The sequence below is a fragment of the Colletotrichum fioriniae genome (genome assembly GCF_027942845.1).
Source record: "Colletotrichum fioriniae strain IMI 355084 chromosome Unknown scaffold_8, whole genome shotgun sequence".
Lineage (NCBI taxonomy): Eukaryota > Fungi > Ascomycota > Sordariomycetes > Glomerellales > Glomerellaceae > Colletotrichum > Colletotrichum fioriniae.
Genome location: NW_027076844.1, coordinates 1743000 through 1760907, shown reverse-complemented (window position 1 = coordinate 1760907; position 17908 = coordinate 1743000). Strand labels below are relative to the sequence as shown.

The 17908-nt window shown below is 45.9% G+C and overlaps 2 protein-coding genes across 2 annotated transcripts; both read left to right on the top strand.

The window, feature by feature from the left end:
* Positions 1-3854: 3854 nt before the first annotated feature.
* N0V96_007261 (uncharacterized protein) lies at positions 3855-5439 on the top strand (the record flags this gene model as incomplete). The annotated part of the gene is made up of 6 exons (XM_065757972.1): positions 3855-3930; positions 3980-4216; positions 4271-4677; positions 4727-4768; positions 4830-5190; positions 5270-5439. 6 exons carry the CDS (start codon positions 3855-3857, stop codon positions 5437-5439), a joined length of 1293 nt encoding a protein of 430 aa, XP_065613495.1.
* Positions 5440-15513: 10074 nt separating this feature from the next.
* N0V96_007260 (uncharacterized protein) lies at positions 15514-17799 on the top strand (the record flags this gene model as incomplete). Its single annotated transcript, XM_053191395.2, has 2 exons — positions 15514-16528; positions 17276-17799. The coding sequence occupies 2 exons, from the start codon at positions 15514-15516 to the stop codon at positions 17797-17799; spliced, it is 1539 nt and encodes a 512-aa protein (XP_053050957.1).
* Between the last annotated feature and the right edge of the window lie 109 nt (positions 17800-17908).

Below are 17908 nucleotides of genomic sequence, written 5' to 3'. Positions count from 1 at the left end.
GACTACTTCTTCAGACGTACATAGGCAGGAGATCATCAATGAGTGAATGAGAACAGAAGTTGGAACGTGAGCAATCTGATAGACCGGTATATCAAGACCCATTTCAAATTCTATCTCGCTCTGCTGCGTCTAAAATCCACAGACTGCCTCCGGCTCCATGGCTGCTAGCGCAAGCGCTCCTGCCGTCGACGGCACACCGAGGCGGGCACCACCACCCGTAGTTCGTTCACGGACCCATCATATTGATGTGTGCTATGCCAAAGTATAGTCTCTTCGGTACAAATATTTGGCCAAATGGACGACATACCCGTCTCAGGAATAGGCGCTCTGTCTGAGAATTTCCTTCTCAACGCGGCGTAATTCTTCGTATTGTCCTCCAGGAGAATGGCGTTCAATCTCAAAGGCGATAGCACACGGATGTCATGTTCCTGCTGCTCCTCCCGCTGCCGCTGCCTTCGCTGCTGCCACTCCACCTCCCGGTAGGCCATGTAACCTAGCACAGCAATCACAAGCTCCCTGCAGTTCTCTGCCTGAAAGTCCCTGTCTTCCATGTTCTCTCCAATTTTGAAAGAAACACCCCCGTCTTTAAGAAAAGTTGTGGAACCCGCGATGGCAGCGTCACGAAGGAAACCTTTTTCTAAAATATCCAAGCATGTAAGGGCCAGCGCTCTAACCTGGTCTAGAAGACAATTGTAAGTAAGAGGCTGAGGCGATTCAAATGGAGGCATGGCCTGATTAGTCACCGGGAAGGAGATATAGCTTCGCTTGCTCCGTTGACTCCGCCATCGTGGAATTAACAGACCCAATTTACTGCACTCCGTGGATATGTTTGAGTACTTGATCTCAAGGATTTTCGAATGAACGTGTTGGCTAGGCACGTTTTCTGCCTACTAAATATAAATATTTCGTGTTGAATGTGGTATGTAAAAGAAACGATGGAGAAGATAGTATTAGTGAAAACCACCTACTGATTGCATGCTGCCTTTTTAAATAGTTGGTAATTGGCAGGCAAACAAAGCAACTGGCGGTTCCACGAACCGCTTCTTTGAAATCGAACAACATGTCCGAGCTCTTTGTGCCCTCCAGGACCGTCGGAGTCGTTTGATCATTTGATCATTCATAATTTCCAAGAATCTCCATTTCTGTCATTCGGTGAAATCACTTGTATCAGACAGCCTCACTTCCGTGGACAGGCTCTTTGTGGCCCGAATAGTAGATTCCAGCTGGAAAGGCTTCCATCGGCGGTGTGGTAGAGAGTCAATTCAGGTTTGTACCCAAACAATAAGAAAAAGCGAAATCAGCTGGGCAAGAAGAGATCACATCCTCACTGATAAAACATGATCTCTGAAAGAAAGAGGACGAATAGGCTTCGAAGACAAGGAAAAATGACCATGCCAAGTTCGGATCGTCCAATAGCACAGCCTGAGCGAATCAGCGGCCTGATGAGACCATAATTCAAGCAGAGGCGCGGCGAAAGCGAACTAGAATGAGGCGAAATGAAGGGGACATGAAACGTATTTGGGTCGCAACGAGAGTGAAACGGCAGTGAAGGGTAAAGAGAGATCGGGGACAGTGGAATTCGGTGACGCTATCACAGAACGATGATTAAAGGAGACGTGTGACGTTGGAGAGTTATGGGGTCCACAGATCGATCTTAACACAGTAAGGTGGTGAGGATGTGGATGGCCAGGGCTATGCAGACCACGAGGGAAGCCGGCACGAAGGGGAAGCATGTACGGCGCCGAGCTAGATCTCTGATCTAGGATAAATCTTGCCAGACCTATTGCCATCACGGCAGCTTCTGGATCGGCCGCCGGCGCCGCACTATGTATCTCTGCCTCCACAGTGCCCGTCTGACGAGCGGTATTTCGAAATTGTCGGTCTGGACGCCACAGTTTCATTGATGGTGATATCGCCTTCGACACAATCTCCGGATTGGTAGTCATTTCCACATTGACCGAGGCTGTCGCGACAATACCCACTTGGCAGGAAGACTTGGTACCTGCAACCGGCCATGATCGAGAGATCAAGCGATATGGAAAGATTGGTCTTGCTATTCCGTAGCCCAAGAAATAATAATACTCATCTTGAGGCCTGTCACCTTGGTGCCAATCAACGCAATTTGTGCTATTATAACGAGGTATGTCGTATGTTTCACCTGTTATATTATTGACTTCAAGACTCAAAACGCTCCCGCTCCCAATTTCCGAATAGAAGTCAAGATTCCTCACCTAGGTGCCGCAGAAGCATTGCCTGTCTGCTCTTCACTTCTGATGAGGGCCTCGTCTCCGGAGGCGGAGCTTTCCAAGTCTCATGACACGGCTAAGTTGGCGACTGAAAGCCACTGAGGTGCGATCCTCAACCATTTTAGCACCCACCGCATCTTTACAAATATGGCATGGGATCGAGTTCAATGGCAAGGTGGCGAGGTTTCAAATCATTTGGTCTTTCTAAGCCATCGAGAACAGCATGTAGTTGGTGGGATTCTGTTCGGACTAGCCTTTGACGCCGAGACTTAATCGGAAGCTATATGCATCTCACCGTTCAGAGTTCATTTGATCTCAATCAATAAGCTGAGGCCGTGATGAATCTGATGGATTCGTCCCTGCTATTGCTGTTGGCCCAGCTCATTGATCAGAGTAGTCTTAAAAACTGGTCTCCAGGCTGTGGCTAGGAGTGATATTAGTGAAGCAATAACCAGTTTCAATAGGGCTCGTTATCGACCTAGAAGCATTCCTGCTTGCAACTTCTTCACTTGCACTGATGACGCTCGACAGGGTGATGTCAAACGTCCGTCTTGGTTGTGGACATCGTTTCTTGAGAATGGTCCCAAAATTTGGACGATTCCGGGATTATGACAGGGGTATCATGCAAGTTCGGGTCATCCGAGAGATAAGCATTAGAGATCGGAGAACTGCCCGGAGTAACGTAGGATAGCGAAATGATCTTCGGGGATAATCACTGTCTTGATGAAGGCTGCCCTGAAACATTTGCGGTGATGGAATAAATCCGATTTGCATCTCCTTAGCAAACTGTCCGATTGGTGCGGATATTTGCCGTTGGAATAAAGTCAACCTTCCCCGCTTCGCCGTCACCACTACTCAATCTACCTGACGAGTTGATGGGCAAGCATTGCGATCATCTAATGCCCGATTGAAGCAGCTTCTGATTTTGGCGTTGCAGTGGGATGGTTGCGATGTCAGGGTACGCCGAGACTACTTGTCTGCCATGATAGAGGGAATACGAGGCGAAGTCCAAGTTGTGGGAGGTACATGTAGGTTCACGGGCTCTGGGTGTTGCATTATCGAGCTTCCTACTTAGTTAATCGACCTGAACCGTACTAAGCAGGAAGTTAAATATCACGGAAATCCACAATGCATAAGCCGTTGATGCTGAAGCCTATCTAGTTATTTAACTTGTTAGCAATATGATGCTTCAAAGATTACTGGTATTTCTTTTCGTAGCGATGGCGGCGCCCGTCATCGCCGGTGTATTGCCTCCGAGACAAGCACCCGGTGCTGCAGAAGGCGTGACAGCCATCACTAGTCCGGGAGGCTCACAGATACGCTACAAGCAGCCCGGTAAAGATGGCATTTGTGAGACTACCCCCGGAGTCAACTCTTATAGTGGATACATCGATATCGACCCAGACGTGCATGTTTTCTTCTGGTTCTTCGAGTCGCGTAGAGATCCTGCGAGAGATCCAGTGAGTCATTTGCTTAGTCCGATGACATTGATAAGCGCAATAATGACCATCTCTTCTGAAGGTGACACTCTGGCTCAATGGCGGCCCTGGCTCTGATTCCTTGATTGGTCTTTTTGAGGAGATTGGGCCTTGCGAGGTGGTGGAAAACATGACTACTGTTCTTCGAGATTACGCTTGGAATGAGATATCGAACGTTCTGTTTCTCTCACAACCAGTTGGAACAGGTAAGCTCATACGAAGTTTCAGCTAAGGTCCACGATCTAAGACGAGCAGGGTTCTCCTACAGCGAGAAAGCGGTGGGCTTTCTCGATCCTACCTACCTTCTGGTAGACAAGGAGCCAGAGACCTCCGATGAGCGCGAAGGCCGCTGGTCAGTCATAGACCCTACCAAAGAAGATACCAGTCGTCTGGCTGCTATCACTTGCTGGGAAGTGGTCCAAGGGTTCTATGACGCTTTGCCACAATTGAGCTCCTCTAACATCTCCTCAATTGATTTTCATCTCTGGGCTGGTAAGTGTTCCTGCGAGTTGTAAAGTAAAAACTCCTTAGTTAACCCTGAGACAGAGTCATTCGGAGGGCATTGGGGCCCGGCATTTTACACCTTGTTCAACGAGCGCAACTCTGAGCTTGAGCAAAGCACCCCGGTCGGGCGCAAGCTCAACTTGAAGAGTCTCGGCATTGTAAATGGAATCGTTGATGAGCACGTGCAGACCAAATACTTGCTTGACTTCACTCGAGGCGAAAACAATGGCTATGGCGTCGATCTCATCAACGACACAATATATGAATACGGCAAGTGGAACCGAGATCGCCCTGGCGGCTGCCAAGAGAAGCTTGACTACTGTGACTATCTTGAACGCGACTCAATCGTTAGACGGTCGGCATGTTCTGCCGCACAATTCATTTGCCAATCCGATGTCGAGGGCATGTACTACACTTTCAATCTGGAAGGCCGAGGGACCTATGATATTGTCAGTAATTTCGTTGCTTCCTGTGAATGCTTGCGCTTACCCTTTTCAGCGATTCCCATCTGGAAAAGATGTCCCACCTGACAACTGGCGCGTAAGTCGTGATATCTAGATGTCCCAGCCAATCTTGTATCAACGCTGACTTGAGAGACCAGCCCTGGCTGAACACCGCTCAAGCACAAAACGCGCTTGGCGTTGATCTCAACTACACATCAAGTAATCTGCTCTATACTGCTTACACCCTTTCGGGCGATTTTGCGGTCGGATATCTTCCGGATGTTGAGAAGCTTCTTGAACTTGATGTCCAGGTATCGTTGGTCTACGGAGATGCTGACTACATTTGCAACTGGCTGGGCGGTGAGGCGCTCTCACTCACGGCCAACTGGTCTGGGGCCGAGAAGTTTCGCGACGCAGGCTACACCAGCTTGATGGTGAACGGTGAAGCTTATGGCGAAACTAGACAGTATGGGAAACTTAGTTTCACTCGTGTTTGGAATGCTGGGCATGAGATTCCATGTAAGTAGTCCTATTTCAGTGCTTCAGTCGTTTGGAAGTAGCTGGCGGTCTCAGTTTGGGAAACGCTAACTTCAAGCAGATTTCCAACCAGCTGCTGCCTTCCAGATCTTCAACAGAACCAGCAACCGTTTCGATATTGCTACAGGACAAATCAAGATCAACCCTGATAGTACGTATCAGACGAATGGAACCGCTAAGACTACCAAGACGACCTCACTTCCGCCCTTGCCGGCACAGACAGGGGCTTGAATCAAGTAGCCAAGCTTGGCCTTTCTCTTGAGACCTGAAAACCAGCCAATGAAACACAGCCCAAACCGACTTGGTCATCCTTCTTGGGGTTTAGAGGCCTGGGAAGTCGACCTGTAGGCACCGGAGTATGGAGGATCTGGATTCTTGCTCCGATTTCGACACTGTTCAAACTTAGTATAGCGAGAGAAACATTTATGTTGAGAACGATAATCAGAATTGAGCTGTCAGTCGGCCGACGACGAAAGAACATGATGAGCTTCTGGTGACATGAGCAATAGCCGTCCTCTTCATGTAACTCACTCCCATGCCACAAAATGAAGAAATGGGTTACAGTTTGGCTTAATCTTGATCAACTTTCCAGAAAAAAGCTGAGACTCGGCCCGATGTAGAAAATCTGATCAATGGCTCGCATTGATACCAATTGTGTCTTGTAAAAGCTATAATATAGAAAAGACATGAAGAAGTGGGGAGTAACAGCACAAAACACGCCTTGTTGAAACCAGGTATCAGAGTAAGTAAGATAAATTATGTCAATCATGAAACTTAACACTTCACTGAGGTACATCAACAAGTCGAGGCAATGGGCGCGGGCATGCTAAGCGCCGGATGCGATCCAATCCCAGGTCTTCAGCGCGGCCCCCTAACTCTGACGTGCAGTCAAGTTTTCTCGGTTCTCAGTACAGGGAATTGTGCTATGTGTAGCTTTGCGGTGCCGTATGGGACCAAGCGGGCCACGAAAATCTCCCCATGCGAAGTTGTATCGACTGCACTGGGGTCTGCTGCTGTTCCATTCTGAATTGGCCAATCCACCCAAGCAGCTTCGACCTCGAGATGTACAGGCGAAATGCCTGAAGCCCAAACCGGGTTCGGAAGAGCAGCCACGAGTCTCTGACTTCCTTCCACCCAAGGGTCTCTTTTCACGACTACATTGACGCCCTTGCTAGGGTCAATTCCGATGTTCCAACGAGAATTGGGGAGATAGTCGTGATCACGACACGCATTTATCCAGGGCTCCTTGCCCTGGTCGTTGACAGTTGCGACTTCCGTACAGTCGGAGGTTTGGTCTTTGTAATTCCGTGGCAGTCTCGTATTCGTCTTGTGGTCGACCTCGTAAGCATAGAGCAAGGGGCCATAGTAAACACTAACGGACTTGTCGTCGTGTTCGTTTACCCTCACTTCCGCATTCAGCGTGACAAAAATGTCGACTTTTCCTCCAGAAGAAATCTGCAGACGGTGAAAGGATTCTGGATCTCCGTTTCTCGCAGTCGAGCCGAAAGGTTGCGTTTTTCCTCGAGACTGTGACCCGCTTTCACATAGTTCTATGGTCGAGGAGCTCGATGACCAATATGGCACACGGATGAGGAACTCGAACGCCTCTCGCGCATGGATAGAATAACGCAATGCGCAGGGAGCAAAAGGGTAGTTCGACTCGCAGTTAATGCTTATACCCTCGATGTCCAGCCGAGAAGGAATGAGATGAGCATGCACCACGGAAGGCATGCCGTTGCTTGTCTGACCTCGGAGAAATGCGTTCATCAACATCTTGGGATATGCGGTAGGATGATTGACGGTGCAGCATGGCTTTCATATCCGGTTAGTAAAAGAACCCATGATGTCTAGATGGACTACTGACAAATTCTGGTTCTAGCCCAAAAACATTGGCGTATCGGCAGACATCGTAAAATGGCGTCTTTTCGTCTTTGGCAAGTTCCAATTCGCAGGCCCACGGTTGGTTGACCTGAGTGATGTATTGATGGCTCCACCAATCCGCACTAATTGCAGCTGGAATGGCGTTGAATGCTGCTAGTTCCACGCGGTCGGCCAAGTTATTGTCCCCGAAGAGTTGGTAAAGGAATGACAGCGAGAACATAAGCTCGACGGAGCAACAAAGCTCAGAGCCTTGTTGAGGAGAGAGGCCACCAATGTACTCATCGCTACTGACTGATCCGGCGGGAGTTCCGTGATACTTGAAGGTCTTGCGAACAGCATCTCTGGACAAGTTCGCCAGCTCAGGATATGGGTGCATTCGATACAGATGCGCTGGATAACGAAGTCCTTTATATGTGATGTCAATATTAGCGTGCATACCCATTATAGAGACTAACCTTGGGCAACATTGACACCGTGCTTGAAATTGAGAGACTTATATCTGACAGACGGCTCTTGTGGAAAGTCTTCCCCAAAGAAAATGGTCCAATCTCTTTCCATGACTCGAGATCCTTGCCACATCAATTCCATTACCTCCCAAATCATTTTGCGATCTTTGGTATTTTCGGTCTGGTCGTAGAGCCATTGAAGAGTCAGCGCCAACTCATGGCCACGGGCAACCCCGAAGAGTTGTAAGTCAAAGATATCGTCCTTCCGTGGGATATACCCAGCATAGTTGTCCTTGAGCATAACGTGCACTAGTCTAACAAAACGAAAGATCGCGTCCATGATGGCCTGCCGTTTTGTTGAGTCCGCAATGGCATGATTCATGAGGCCTTGGAGCAAGAGACAGCGCGCCCAAATACCGCGAGTATGGGGCGTGGTCTCCGGGCCAAGCCAACCATCCGCAGCTTGGTGAGACAACGTGTAATCAAGAAAAGAATCCGCCTGTTTCTTGATTCCGATGAACAAATTCGGATCTGATGCCTCGTCAAGCGCATAGGCCAAAGGAACAATGTAGTTGTACCAGTACGGGGCTGCTTCGTTCAAGGGGGTGTACTCCCATGTACCCCCAAGCCAAGTGCTTTCTTTGACGAAACGATAGAAGTGAAACAAGTTGCCTCCAAGACCTTTTGCACTAAGCCGGAGCTGGTCTCGGAACCACCCATTAGGCTTGATCGTTCCCAAAGGATAGGTGTCGAATTGAAGTGGTACCAGGTTGTGACCGGAGCCGCCGGAAACAGGAACGGGAGACATGTCGACGGATAGTTGCCGATATATTGCCAGCTTGAAGGTTATCCTACACGAAAGAGCTGGAAAACGAATTGTGGTTTTGTGATCCTCTAATTCTTCCTATGTTTCCCCAACCTGCACCATTTCATGAAGGAAGCAGATCAGGCCGCTAGTCGTGGACGATGACCTTAAGAAATCTTCTTATCTACCTACTTACATAGGTTGTGCATATGTCGGCTTGAATTTTCTCCGATGTCTGACAAAGATCGCCAACGACAAAGAAGATCGCCAATGCTCGAAGATTGGCCCGATGCTAAGATGGCGAAGAGCTGATAAGGATTATCTCCTTACCACGTGCTTACCTACCATAGTGTCTCCTATGCGTATGGCGGGAAAGGATGTGTGTCTGAGTCGCAGTATGCTTGATGCATGACCGGGAGCGTCTCCGAATGCTACTGTACGATAAGCCGAGCCAATGATGCATGTAGCTGATTGAAATCAGATTAGGATTATTACTTTAGGTATACGAAGGGCGATGAGGAAAGATACGGTTACGCTTGTGGCCGAGCGATCTCGCACGTGATGACTCTGAATTTGTCCGCCATAAGATAACAGTTGATCAACAGATACATTCTGAGACACACATCAACAATGCTAGTCTCCCTCTTTTAGTGAGCAACGGATGTGCCTCAACGTTTGATTCAATGCGTATAGAAAGGTATTCAGCATAATAAGTAATCTTCACGAACAAGATGACAAATATTATGTTCTTCAAAATTCTGCCCGTACTTCCATCGACTTGTACTTCAACCCTTGACGTTAGTATCGTTGGACAAGGTGATGAGGCTTGATGCTAAGCCCAATTTTGATATCTTTGAAGATTTCTCGACTCTGAGTCGGCTTCAACACGAGGCAGATGGTATTTTGCCAGGCATCAACAATCCACACTGATTGTGGTGTGATCTACCTCGTCTGGGACTTCTAATATTCGCAAACTGGATTGAAGTACTTATTATGTCAGGAAAAAGCATGACACTTAAGTCGACCCACCCCTTTTAGCCACCCCCTATTTAGCCACCTAAAAATCATAGTAACAAAATATCGTTACTAACTATACTTATTTATTTAACTATTTTCTATTATTATAATAATATAATTAATATTATTACTAAGTAATTCGACCCTTATAAGTTAACTAAAACTAATTAAATAGTTACTAAAATCCTTTTAAACTCTTTATATATTCTAAATATTCGTAAACTTAGTATTTAAGTTTATTAATATACTTTTTTTTTAAACCTTAACTAATTAACTTAAGTTTTTAAAATTCGAACTTAGTACTAAAAATATAACTAAGTAATAAGCTTATTTACTAAAAACCTTTTTTATTTTTTTTAAATAATAATTATTAAATATTATAATTTAAACTAAGCTCTATAAATAGTTTTAATTAATTATAAAACTCGCTAGCCTTTTTAAAAAATTAATTAGTTAATAATAAACATTACTAATACTTAGTTAATTATTTTTTTTAATATTATTAATTACTTACTTAATATTTATTATCTTTTTTAATAATATAACTAAACTAAGTATAATTATTAAATTAATAAATAGCTTAGCTATACTAAGGGGATATAATTTAATTACTTTTTTATTTACTTCGTATATTAAATAATATTAAACTAGCTAAACGAGCTAGTTAATAATAATTTAAAAAATACTACTTTTTAATAATAATAAAATTATTTATTATTTTCTCTTTACTAAGCTCTTTTTTATAAATAAACTTAATAAGTTTAAAAATAATTATATCTAGAAGTTAAAGGATATAAAAAATATATAATAATAAAAATAATAAGTAAACATTATTTTTAAAAATACTCTTATATAAATCTAGTTATTATATAACTTTTATAATTATTTAAAACTAATAATTAAAGCTTATTAAGTATACTAAGCCCTTTAAGGGGGGTTTTAGTTTATAATAAAAATACCTTTTTTAACTATTTAAAAAATAATCTCGTTAATTGTTTATTTATTATTTACTATTATAAATTCCTAACTTTTATGTAGTTTAAATTTAAAAAAAAACTATTATTATTATACTATTTTCCCCTTATAAATAACTAATAATTTAATAGCTTTATTATTAATAAAAATATACTTAATAATAAATACCTAAGTACGCAAACTAGGCTCTTTTTTTTATATCATAATAGTTTTTATTATATTTAAAACTAAGTTATTAAATCCCTTATTTTTTAAAAAATACTAGTCTTATTTATATTATATTTATTAACCTATTTAATATTACTAATTTTTAGTATATGAAATAATCTAAATTAAGATTTAATTATATTAGTAATAGCCCTATTAAAATACTTAAAATTAATAATATAACTTTTCTAAATTTTAATTGATAAGTTCTTTTTTAAAAAAAGTATTAATTTATTACTTTTTAAAAAAAATTAATATTTTCTTAAGATTTTAAAACTCGTTTAGTAAATTTTTTAACTTATTTATAAGTTAATATAATACTTAAATTATATTAAATCTAAACTTACTAAGCTAACTAATCTTTTAATTAAAAAAAAGCTTTTAAAAATTAATAAAAGCTATTATTTTTATTTAATAGCTTTTCTTATAATTACGAAAAAACAAACCTTAAAACTCCGAACTTAATTAAAGCCTTATTAATTAAAAGACTATTTTTAATAACTTTAAGAGCCTAAGTAACTTTATTTTTAGTATAAAAAAACTATTATATATTAATAAATAAGTATATAAAAAATAAATATATTTAAATAATTTTTATAATTATTATAGTAATTTATAAATTAAAGGGTAGGGCTTTAATACGGTAACTAGGATAGAGAAATAGGGTGGCTAAATGGGGGTGGCCAAAAGGGGTGGGTCGACTTACCACCGGCAACGATACTGAAAAGCCGATCCATAGACGTTTCGCTGAATCCTTCAAAGAAGCTGTTGGTTCGCATTGCAACCTCATCCTCGCAGCAACAAACGCGCACCAACGAGTCGCAGGGATTCTCCGGCTATTAAATTTAGGCTAAACACGAATCGACTTACTCTCTTGTTGGTTGGTCCAATAATGACTACCGTTGTGTAGATACCTCGCCGTTTTCTGTGAAGCAATTTATGGCAAGTTATGAATTTGGGACAAGGACTTTCTACAGCACAAAGAAGTCCCGTAGGCTTTGATTGTCTCATAGCTTAGCCGACTCCACTGCTTTTGATGACCTCGACATCAGTTTTGGCTCGTTAGGAGTCAGACACTGCTAGATACGTCAGACGGCTAGATCCAGAGCCTTCAGCGACGCAGCCGAGAGACGTCAATCATCAACTGCTCGAAAGTCAGAGGACTGTGGAAATCCCCACCTTAACATTCATGTGGGCTTGGATAGGCGGTCAGCGGAGAAGTGACTGGAAATGGGTGATTCGCGGGGACCAGGATCTTGAACGAATGAATGTTGTTTAAAGTCTCACACCCAGCCAACGCCAAGCAAGAGGAGCAACTCGGCCTCGCCTCGTATTGTATAAACCAATCAGGCGGGTATCCATCAGACGTTTGCTCCAACAAAGTTGCCTCTCTTAAACAGACGGCGATCAGCACACATCGTAAGTTGAAAGTTGTCTCTGTCAGTTTCGGCTGTATCTCTTGCAGCAATCATAACCGACGAGCATGGCAAGCCAAGCTGCAGGGCCTTCTCCTCTTCAAGGGGAAATTCTCGACGAGACCGAGGTCCAGCAAAATGAAGTGAATCCAAGTCAAGATCAGCGTCCAAATACGCACTTGCAAGGTTGGGCACTTGTTTCTCTGACCATCGCCTTCATGGCCATTTGCTTCGTGTTGGCACTCGACAATACCATTTTGGGTACGCAGACTTGACCACCTGTGTTTCGGCAAAGTTTTGAACTGACAAAAGGGCACGATCAGCGACTGCAATACCACAAATCACCAGTGACTTTAGAAGTCTCAACGACATTGGCTGGTATGGTTCATCCTATCTGATAGCGCAGATGGCAATGCTGCCAACGTGCGGTCGCCTCTACGCCTTTTACAACATCAAATGGGTGTACTGCATATCTCTCATCATCTTCGAGGTCGGCTCTGTCATATCAGCCGTCGCACCGAACTCAATGGCTCTCATTATCGGAAGAGCTATTTCTGGTGTAGGCGCTGCCGGACTGGTGAGCGGAACTACGACAGTTCTTTCCTACTGCGTTCCGTTGAAAAAGCAGGCAAAATTATCACCGGTAATTCTGGGTCTGTATAGCACCGGATCAGCCATAGGACCGCTGGTGGGTGGTTCCATCACGGACAGCAATACCCTTTCATGGCGCTTCATCTTCTGGCTTAACCTCCGTAAGTGTGTCCGCCCGCAATCTTCATAACCGCCATCAATTGACGGTCCATAGCCTTTGGTGCCATCGGGCTTGCCCTCATCTGGCTCAGCTTGAGGAATCCTCCTCCTGCTGTCAAGGGTGATCTGCCGTGGAAGAATAAGATACGCCAACTCGACGTGCTAGGCGCTACGTTACTACTCGGTGCAACATCATGTTTGAATCTCGCTTTGCAGTGGGGCGGAATTGTGCATCCGTGGTCTAACCCTAAAGTATTCGGATGCCTAATCGGATTCGGCCTGCTACTCATTGGCTTCATTGGTTTACAAGCCCGGGGCCAAGAAACGTGGGTGGTTCTTTTATACTAGTCCAGGAGTCTGATACTCTCGTTTAGAACGCCTGCTGATTGAATGCTAGTGCTACTGTTCCTCTCCGCATCTTGCGAGGCCGCACCGTTGTTGCATCATGTTGTTTCATGATGCTTGTTCAGGTGGCCATAGTACTGCACTCGTACTACTGGCCGATTTACTTTCAGTCGGTCAGAAACAACAGCGCCAGAGACTCAGGCATATATCTACTACCAATCATTGTGTCCAACAGTCTCGGCACACTCTGCGCGGGCTGGATCTCGTCAAAGTCTGGTCACTATGTCCCTTTGATGTGGATTGGTGCTCCTATTCTCGCTGTAGGAGGCGGTCTCTACCAACTAGTGCACTCTCAGAGCCCGCGTGGACAGTGGGTACCGATCCAAATTGCGTCCGGGCTTGGATACGGAATGTGTAGCCAGATGCCGATACTTGCGGTCCAGGTAGTTCTCGACAAGACGGACGTGCCTACGGGCCTCGTGATAATCATGTTCTTCCAGATGCTCGGAGGTGCCCTCGCTCCCAGTATCGGACAGAACCTCTTCACGGATACACTCCTGCGAATTCTAAACGAAATCGAGGGAATTGATGGTGCAGCTGTTGTGGCAGTTGGCGCAGGGGAGTTCAGAAAAATTGTCCCTCCACAGCTCTTGGAAGCTGTCATCGATGCGTTTAACTCTGCCTTGAAGAAGGTCTTCTGGGTTGTCCTTGCTACTCCGGCCCTTGCTTGGCTCGTAAGCTGGGCCATGGAGTGGCGGCAGATACCCAACACCAAGAATCGGACTAGGGAGGACCCAGAAGTAGTCTCTCTGAGAAATCTGTAGCCTAGATCAGGGGAACTAATTGAGCTATGCTGAATCTGGGTTTGGCACATCTGTTCTTTGAAGACCAAGCTAGTTAGTCTGTGTCTTGAACCTGACAGATTACTGTTAACTTACTGTGAACTTATTCTAGACGAAAAGACCCCGGGACGTCTCAATTGAGAGCCACACATAGGCGGCTGACTGGCCGGTGAAAGGTATGTTGGAGAGTGACAAGTCCATCAGGTAGGGAGTCTTGCCACTGACAGGCCACAAAGGCCTGACCAGCGAGCTGGTAATAAAATCAAGTGTATCGAGCCCAGTGAGCCCCAATTCGAACCGTGTGCCCTCACAGAGAGTCTTACTTTTGCTGATCATCATGTGGCTGAGAAAGCCGTATTTTGATGTCGAGGGCGTAGGATGAAAAGTAGCCGAACATCCTGAAGAGCACCAACGGTCATTTAAATGAACCAAATGCCGAATCAATGATGTGTGAGATGCACTTGTGAAGTTGAGAGGGACGTGGAGACGACGGACAACTCTGACAACAGAACTACTCCAGATTGTGGAACAGTATTGGGTCAACAGCAATTCACTCGAGGTAACATGGAAGGCGAGGGAGGACTTGGGGAAACGGGCTGAACTTCCGATGAGTTGGAGATTTTCTTCTTATGGGGTGGCAAAGGACCAGACAGCAATTTAATATGAGGAAAGACCATGACTGTTTGCGGCCAAGTGGTAGGGCTGTTTTGATACGTCGCCCTCAGACTACTCGCGTAGGTCCAGAGATCGAAAGCTGGCAAGTTTGGCTCGGGCCCGAACTACCTCGGGAAGCCAAGTGGGCTCAAGTGTAAGACAAAAGTAGGCATTGGATCCGAGAACCTGAACGAGTCATTCTACTTCTAGGTCTCTGGTGTACGTGTTCTCTCGAATTATTTACATCGTCTCCCTTTTAACTGCTTCAAATAAGTACATGTAAGGTACTCTCAGTGATGGCCATGAAGACATACAATGGTTGGGTCTACTGATGCGTGTATTCTTCTTCCTCGATCCACACTAGAAAACTTTGACGAGGACTCTCCTCGAGGTTAAATTGAACGGAATCACACAATATGCTGAGAACATCTGGTGTGAGCTACTAATAACTTATACCAAACATGCAGGTTTCTTTTCGTTCCCGTTACCCCGCGTTTAAGTTACAGGATGCGGCATTGGCGCCGTGTGGGGATTCTGCCGGCCTGCCCGTGCTCCACCTTGAGTCGGTTACCAACATCCTTTTCATGTTGTTCTTCGTTCCTCAACCACCCTTCCACATATCTCAGCGATCTTAGCGTGGCTCATTCTATTTCGTTTCGCTTCATGTTTGAGCCATGGCTTGCAAAGCATGCCGCGCGAAGAAGATCAAATGCGACCGTGTCCGACCCATCTGCCAAAATTGCAGACAACGAGCCAGTCACTGTTCGTACGCCGGCGAGAGAAGGGTACGTCGCTGGACGGAAGCCGACGCCGACAACAGACGTCGTTCCATCTCTCAGAATGATCAAAGCCCGAGTATCATCGACCTGGGCCAGCGGTCCTTGCCGAGACAGCCCGATGCCGACGCCGCTGCGTGCCATGTTCAACAAGGGCCGTGCCTCCAATCTACCACCGGTTCAACACACCGCATGCCGGATGGAACCGAGCGGAATGACGCCGAATCAGATTTCCTAGACTGGGGCACCGCTATCGCCGCACCTGCTGCTCCGTCTAACTGGCAAACCATGGATTCCAACTCCATGGCTAGCTTCTTTGCTCAGATGGCCCGCGGCAGCGAGGTCATCCTGCAAACTCCCGCCGGCTCCACCTCTACCCGAGGTGAAAGTCTACTTGACAAGATACTCGACGGCGATGAGGACTTCGAATGCCTTAAAGACGCCAGCCCGGCCGTGTGGGGCCGAACCACCGACGGCGACGAATACACCGGCCCCTCTTCCGGTATATCCACCGTGTCCGACCTCGGTCTGAATTGGATTCGAGGAAAAGTGCCCGACTCGGATCTTCTTTGCGAGACAATCCAGGACATAAGAAACGCCATCCTCAGCCATATTCGCCAGCCGAAGTGCGTCACGCAAGACTTGCCACTCGTGCTATCGACAACTCATCAGAATCTAGACATTTCTCGGCGGCAGTTGCTTGAATACATCGACGCCTATTTCTCGCAGGTTCAGGTTATCTTCCCTATTTTAGACCGGGATACCTTCAATGTTCAATTGGCTGAAATGGGAGATGGCTCTGGTGATGTTCAAAAGCCGTCTTGGGCGGCATTATTGAACGTCGTCGTTGCTTCGGGACTCCGAGCTTCGCTCTCCGATGAGACTTCCGAGGCATTTCGAACATCTGGGTCTGAGGCGTGGAGATACTTCCAGTCAGCTCTATCCTACGAGTCCCAAATCGTTCATGGCGCCACCGATCTACTCGCCGTGCAAGCAGTGGCTTTGATGGCCGTCTTTGCGCAAGGGCTGTCCAGTCCTCAGAGGCTCGAGTATACTCTCTCCTCGGTCGCTACACGGCTAGCGCAGAGTATTGGACTCAACTGCGCCCCGCCTCCTGAATGGAACCTCTCTGATGCTGAGAAAAAGGAGCGGAATCGCGTCTTCTGGGCAGTCTATTGTCTGGACAAATCAATCGCCCTACGATGTGGTAGGCCTGCAGTCATTTGCGATGAAGAAATAAGCTGTTGTTTCCCGCGAGGAATCGACTTGGTCTATCCTGCCTCATTAGCCAAAGTCACAGAGACAGGCGAAAGAGAGTTGGAAGTTGACTTTTTTCGATATTACACAAAGCTTGCGCGTATCGGTGGTGAGATATCCCGGTCCTTGTACTCTGCGAGCGCTCTCTTTATGCCAGTTTCTCGGCTGGTTCTAGCATTGAATCGCTTGCTGCAAGACTTGGAAGTGTGGCTGGAATCTATTCCTGCCCAAGTCCGGCCTGGTAGACCACTTGGGAAAGTCCTCGGTAGACACGGGGTATCACGGGTACAAATCATTGTTCTACATTCATCCTACTACTACGCGTTGTGCTCCATTTTCCGGCGCGGATCACCCATGTTCAATCAAGGAAATAGGGATGTAGAACATCTTATCGATAAGAGGTCTCATATATCGCACATAGAGGCTGCAAGGTCGACCGTTTTGCTCACGAAGCACCTGGATATCGAGAGCTTCACTCCGGCATGGTATGTCTCGCACTTTCCTATGTCGTTACCGGAATTCACTGGTTGGACGATCCATAAACCCTCACACAGCTACGGTTACACTGGCAGTTATGACAGATAGCTCGCTTCGCTACTCTCCTACAGATGATTCAGGGATTCTAACCTCTCACATGGTGGAAGGCTTGTCTTCTACTATCCATTTACAGCCTTGACTACAATCTTCGTCCATGTAGTGTCCAACCCATATGGTATCTGTAACCAGAGCGACATAGCCCTCATGGAAACAGTCGTTGGATTCTTCGGTCGCCTCGAGTACGTCACATCCGGTGAAGCTGCCTTCACAAAGACAACAGAATTTGTTCGACAGGCCCGGAAAGTTATCGACAGTTACAAGAACAAGGGCGATAACCGAAGTATCCAGAGCACAACGAGCTATGAGGATCTCATGAAATCTATGGAGATGTCCCTTCAGGGTGGTGCCTCTACGCAAGGTAGGCCAGCAGAGGTGACGGGTGTCTACGCATGCAATTCGATCACTACCAGCCAAGACGTCAATGCATCTGATATCACGGGCACTAGTTTGCTCCCCCAGGCCGAATCTTCGCGAATGGAGACCGTCAGCGAAGAAAACCATTCTGTGTCAGGCGTCCCGAGCGTACGAGAGATAGAGATTTCGCAAAGTGGCTATACGCTTTACTCCGACCTCGCTGGTCTTACGGTACCCAACACGGAAGACTCGATCCAAGTCCAGTGGTAGTGTGCTTCTTGGAATCACATCAGTTCATCACCCAGGTTCTTGTTCTCTTCAAGCAATTAGTCAATGTTTTTTGATGTCTAAATCACAGATGGTAAAAAGAGAAGGCATG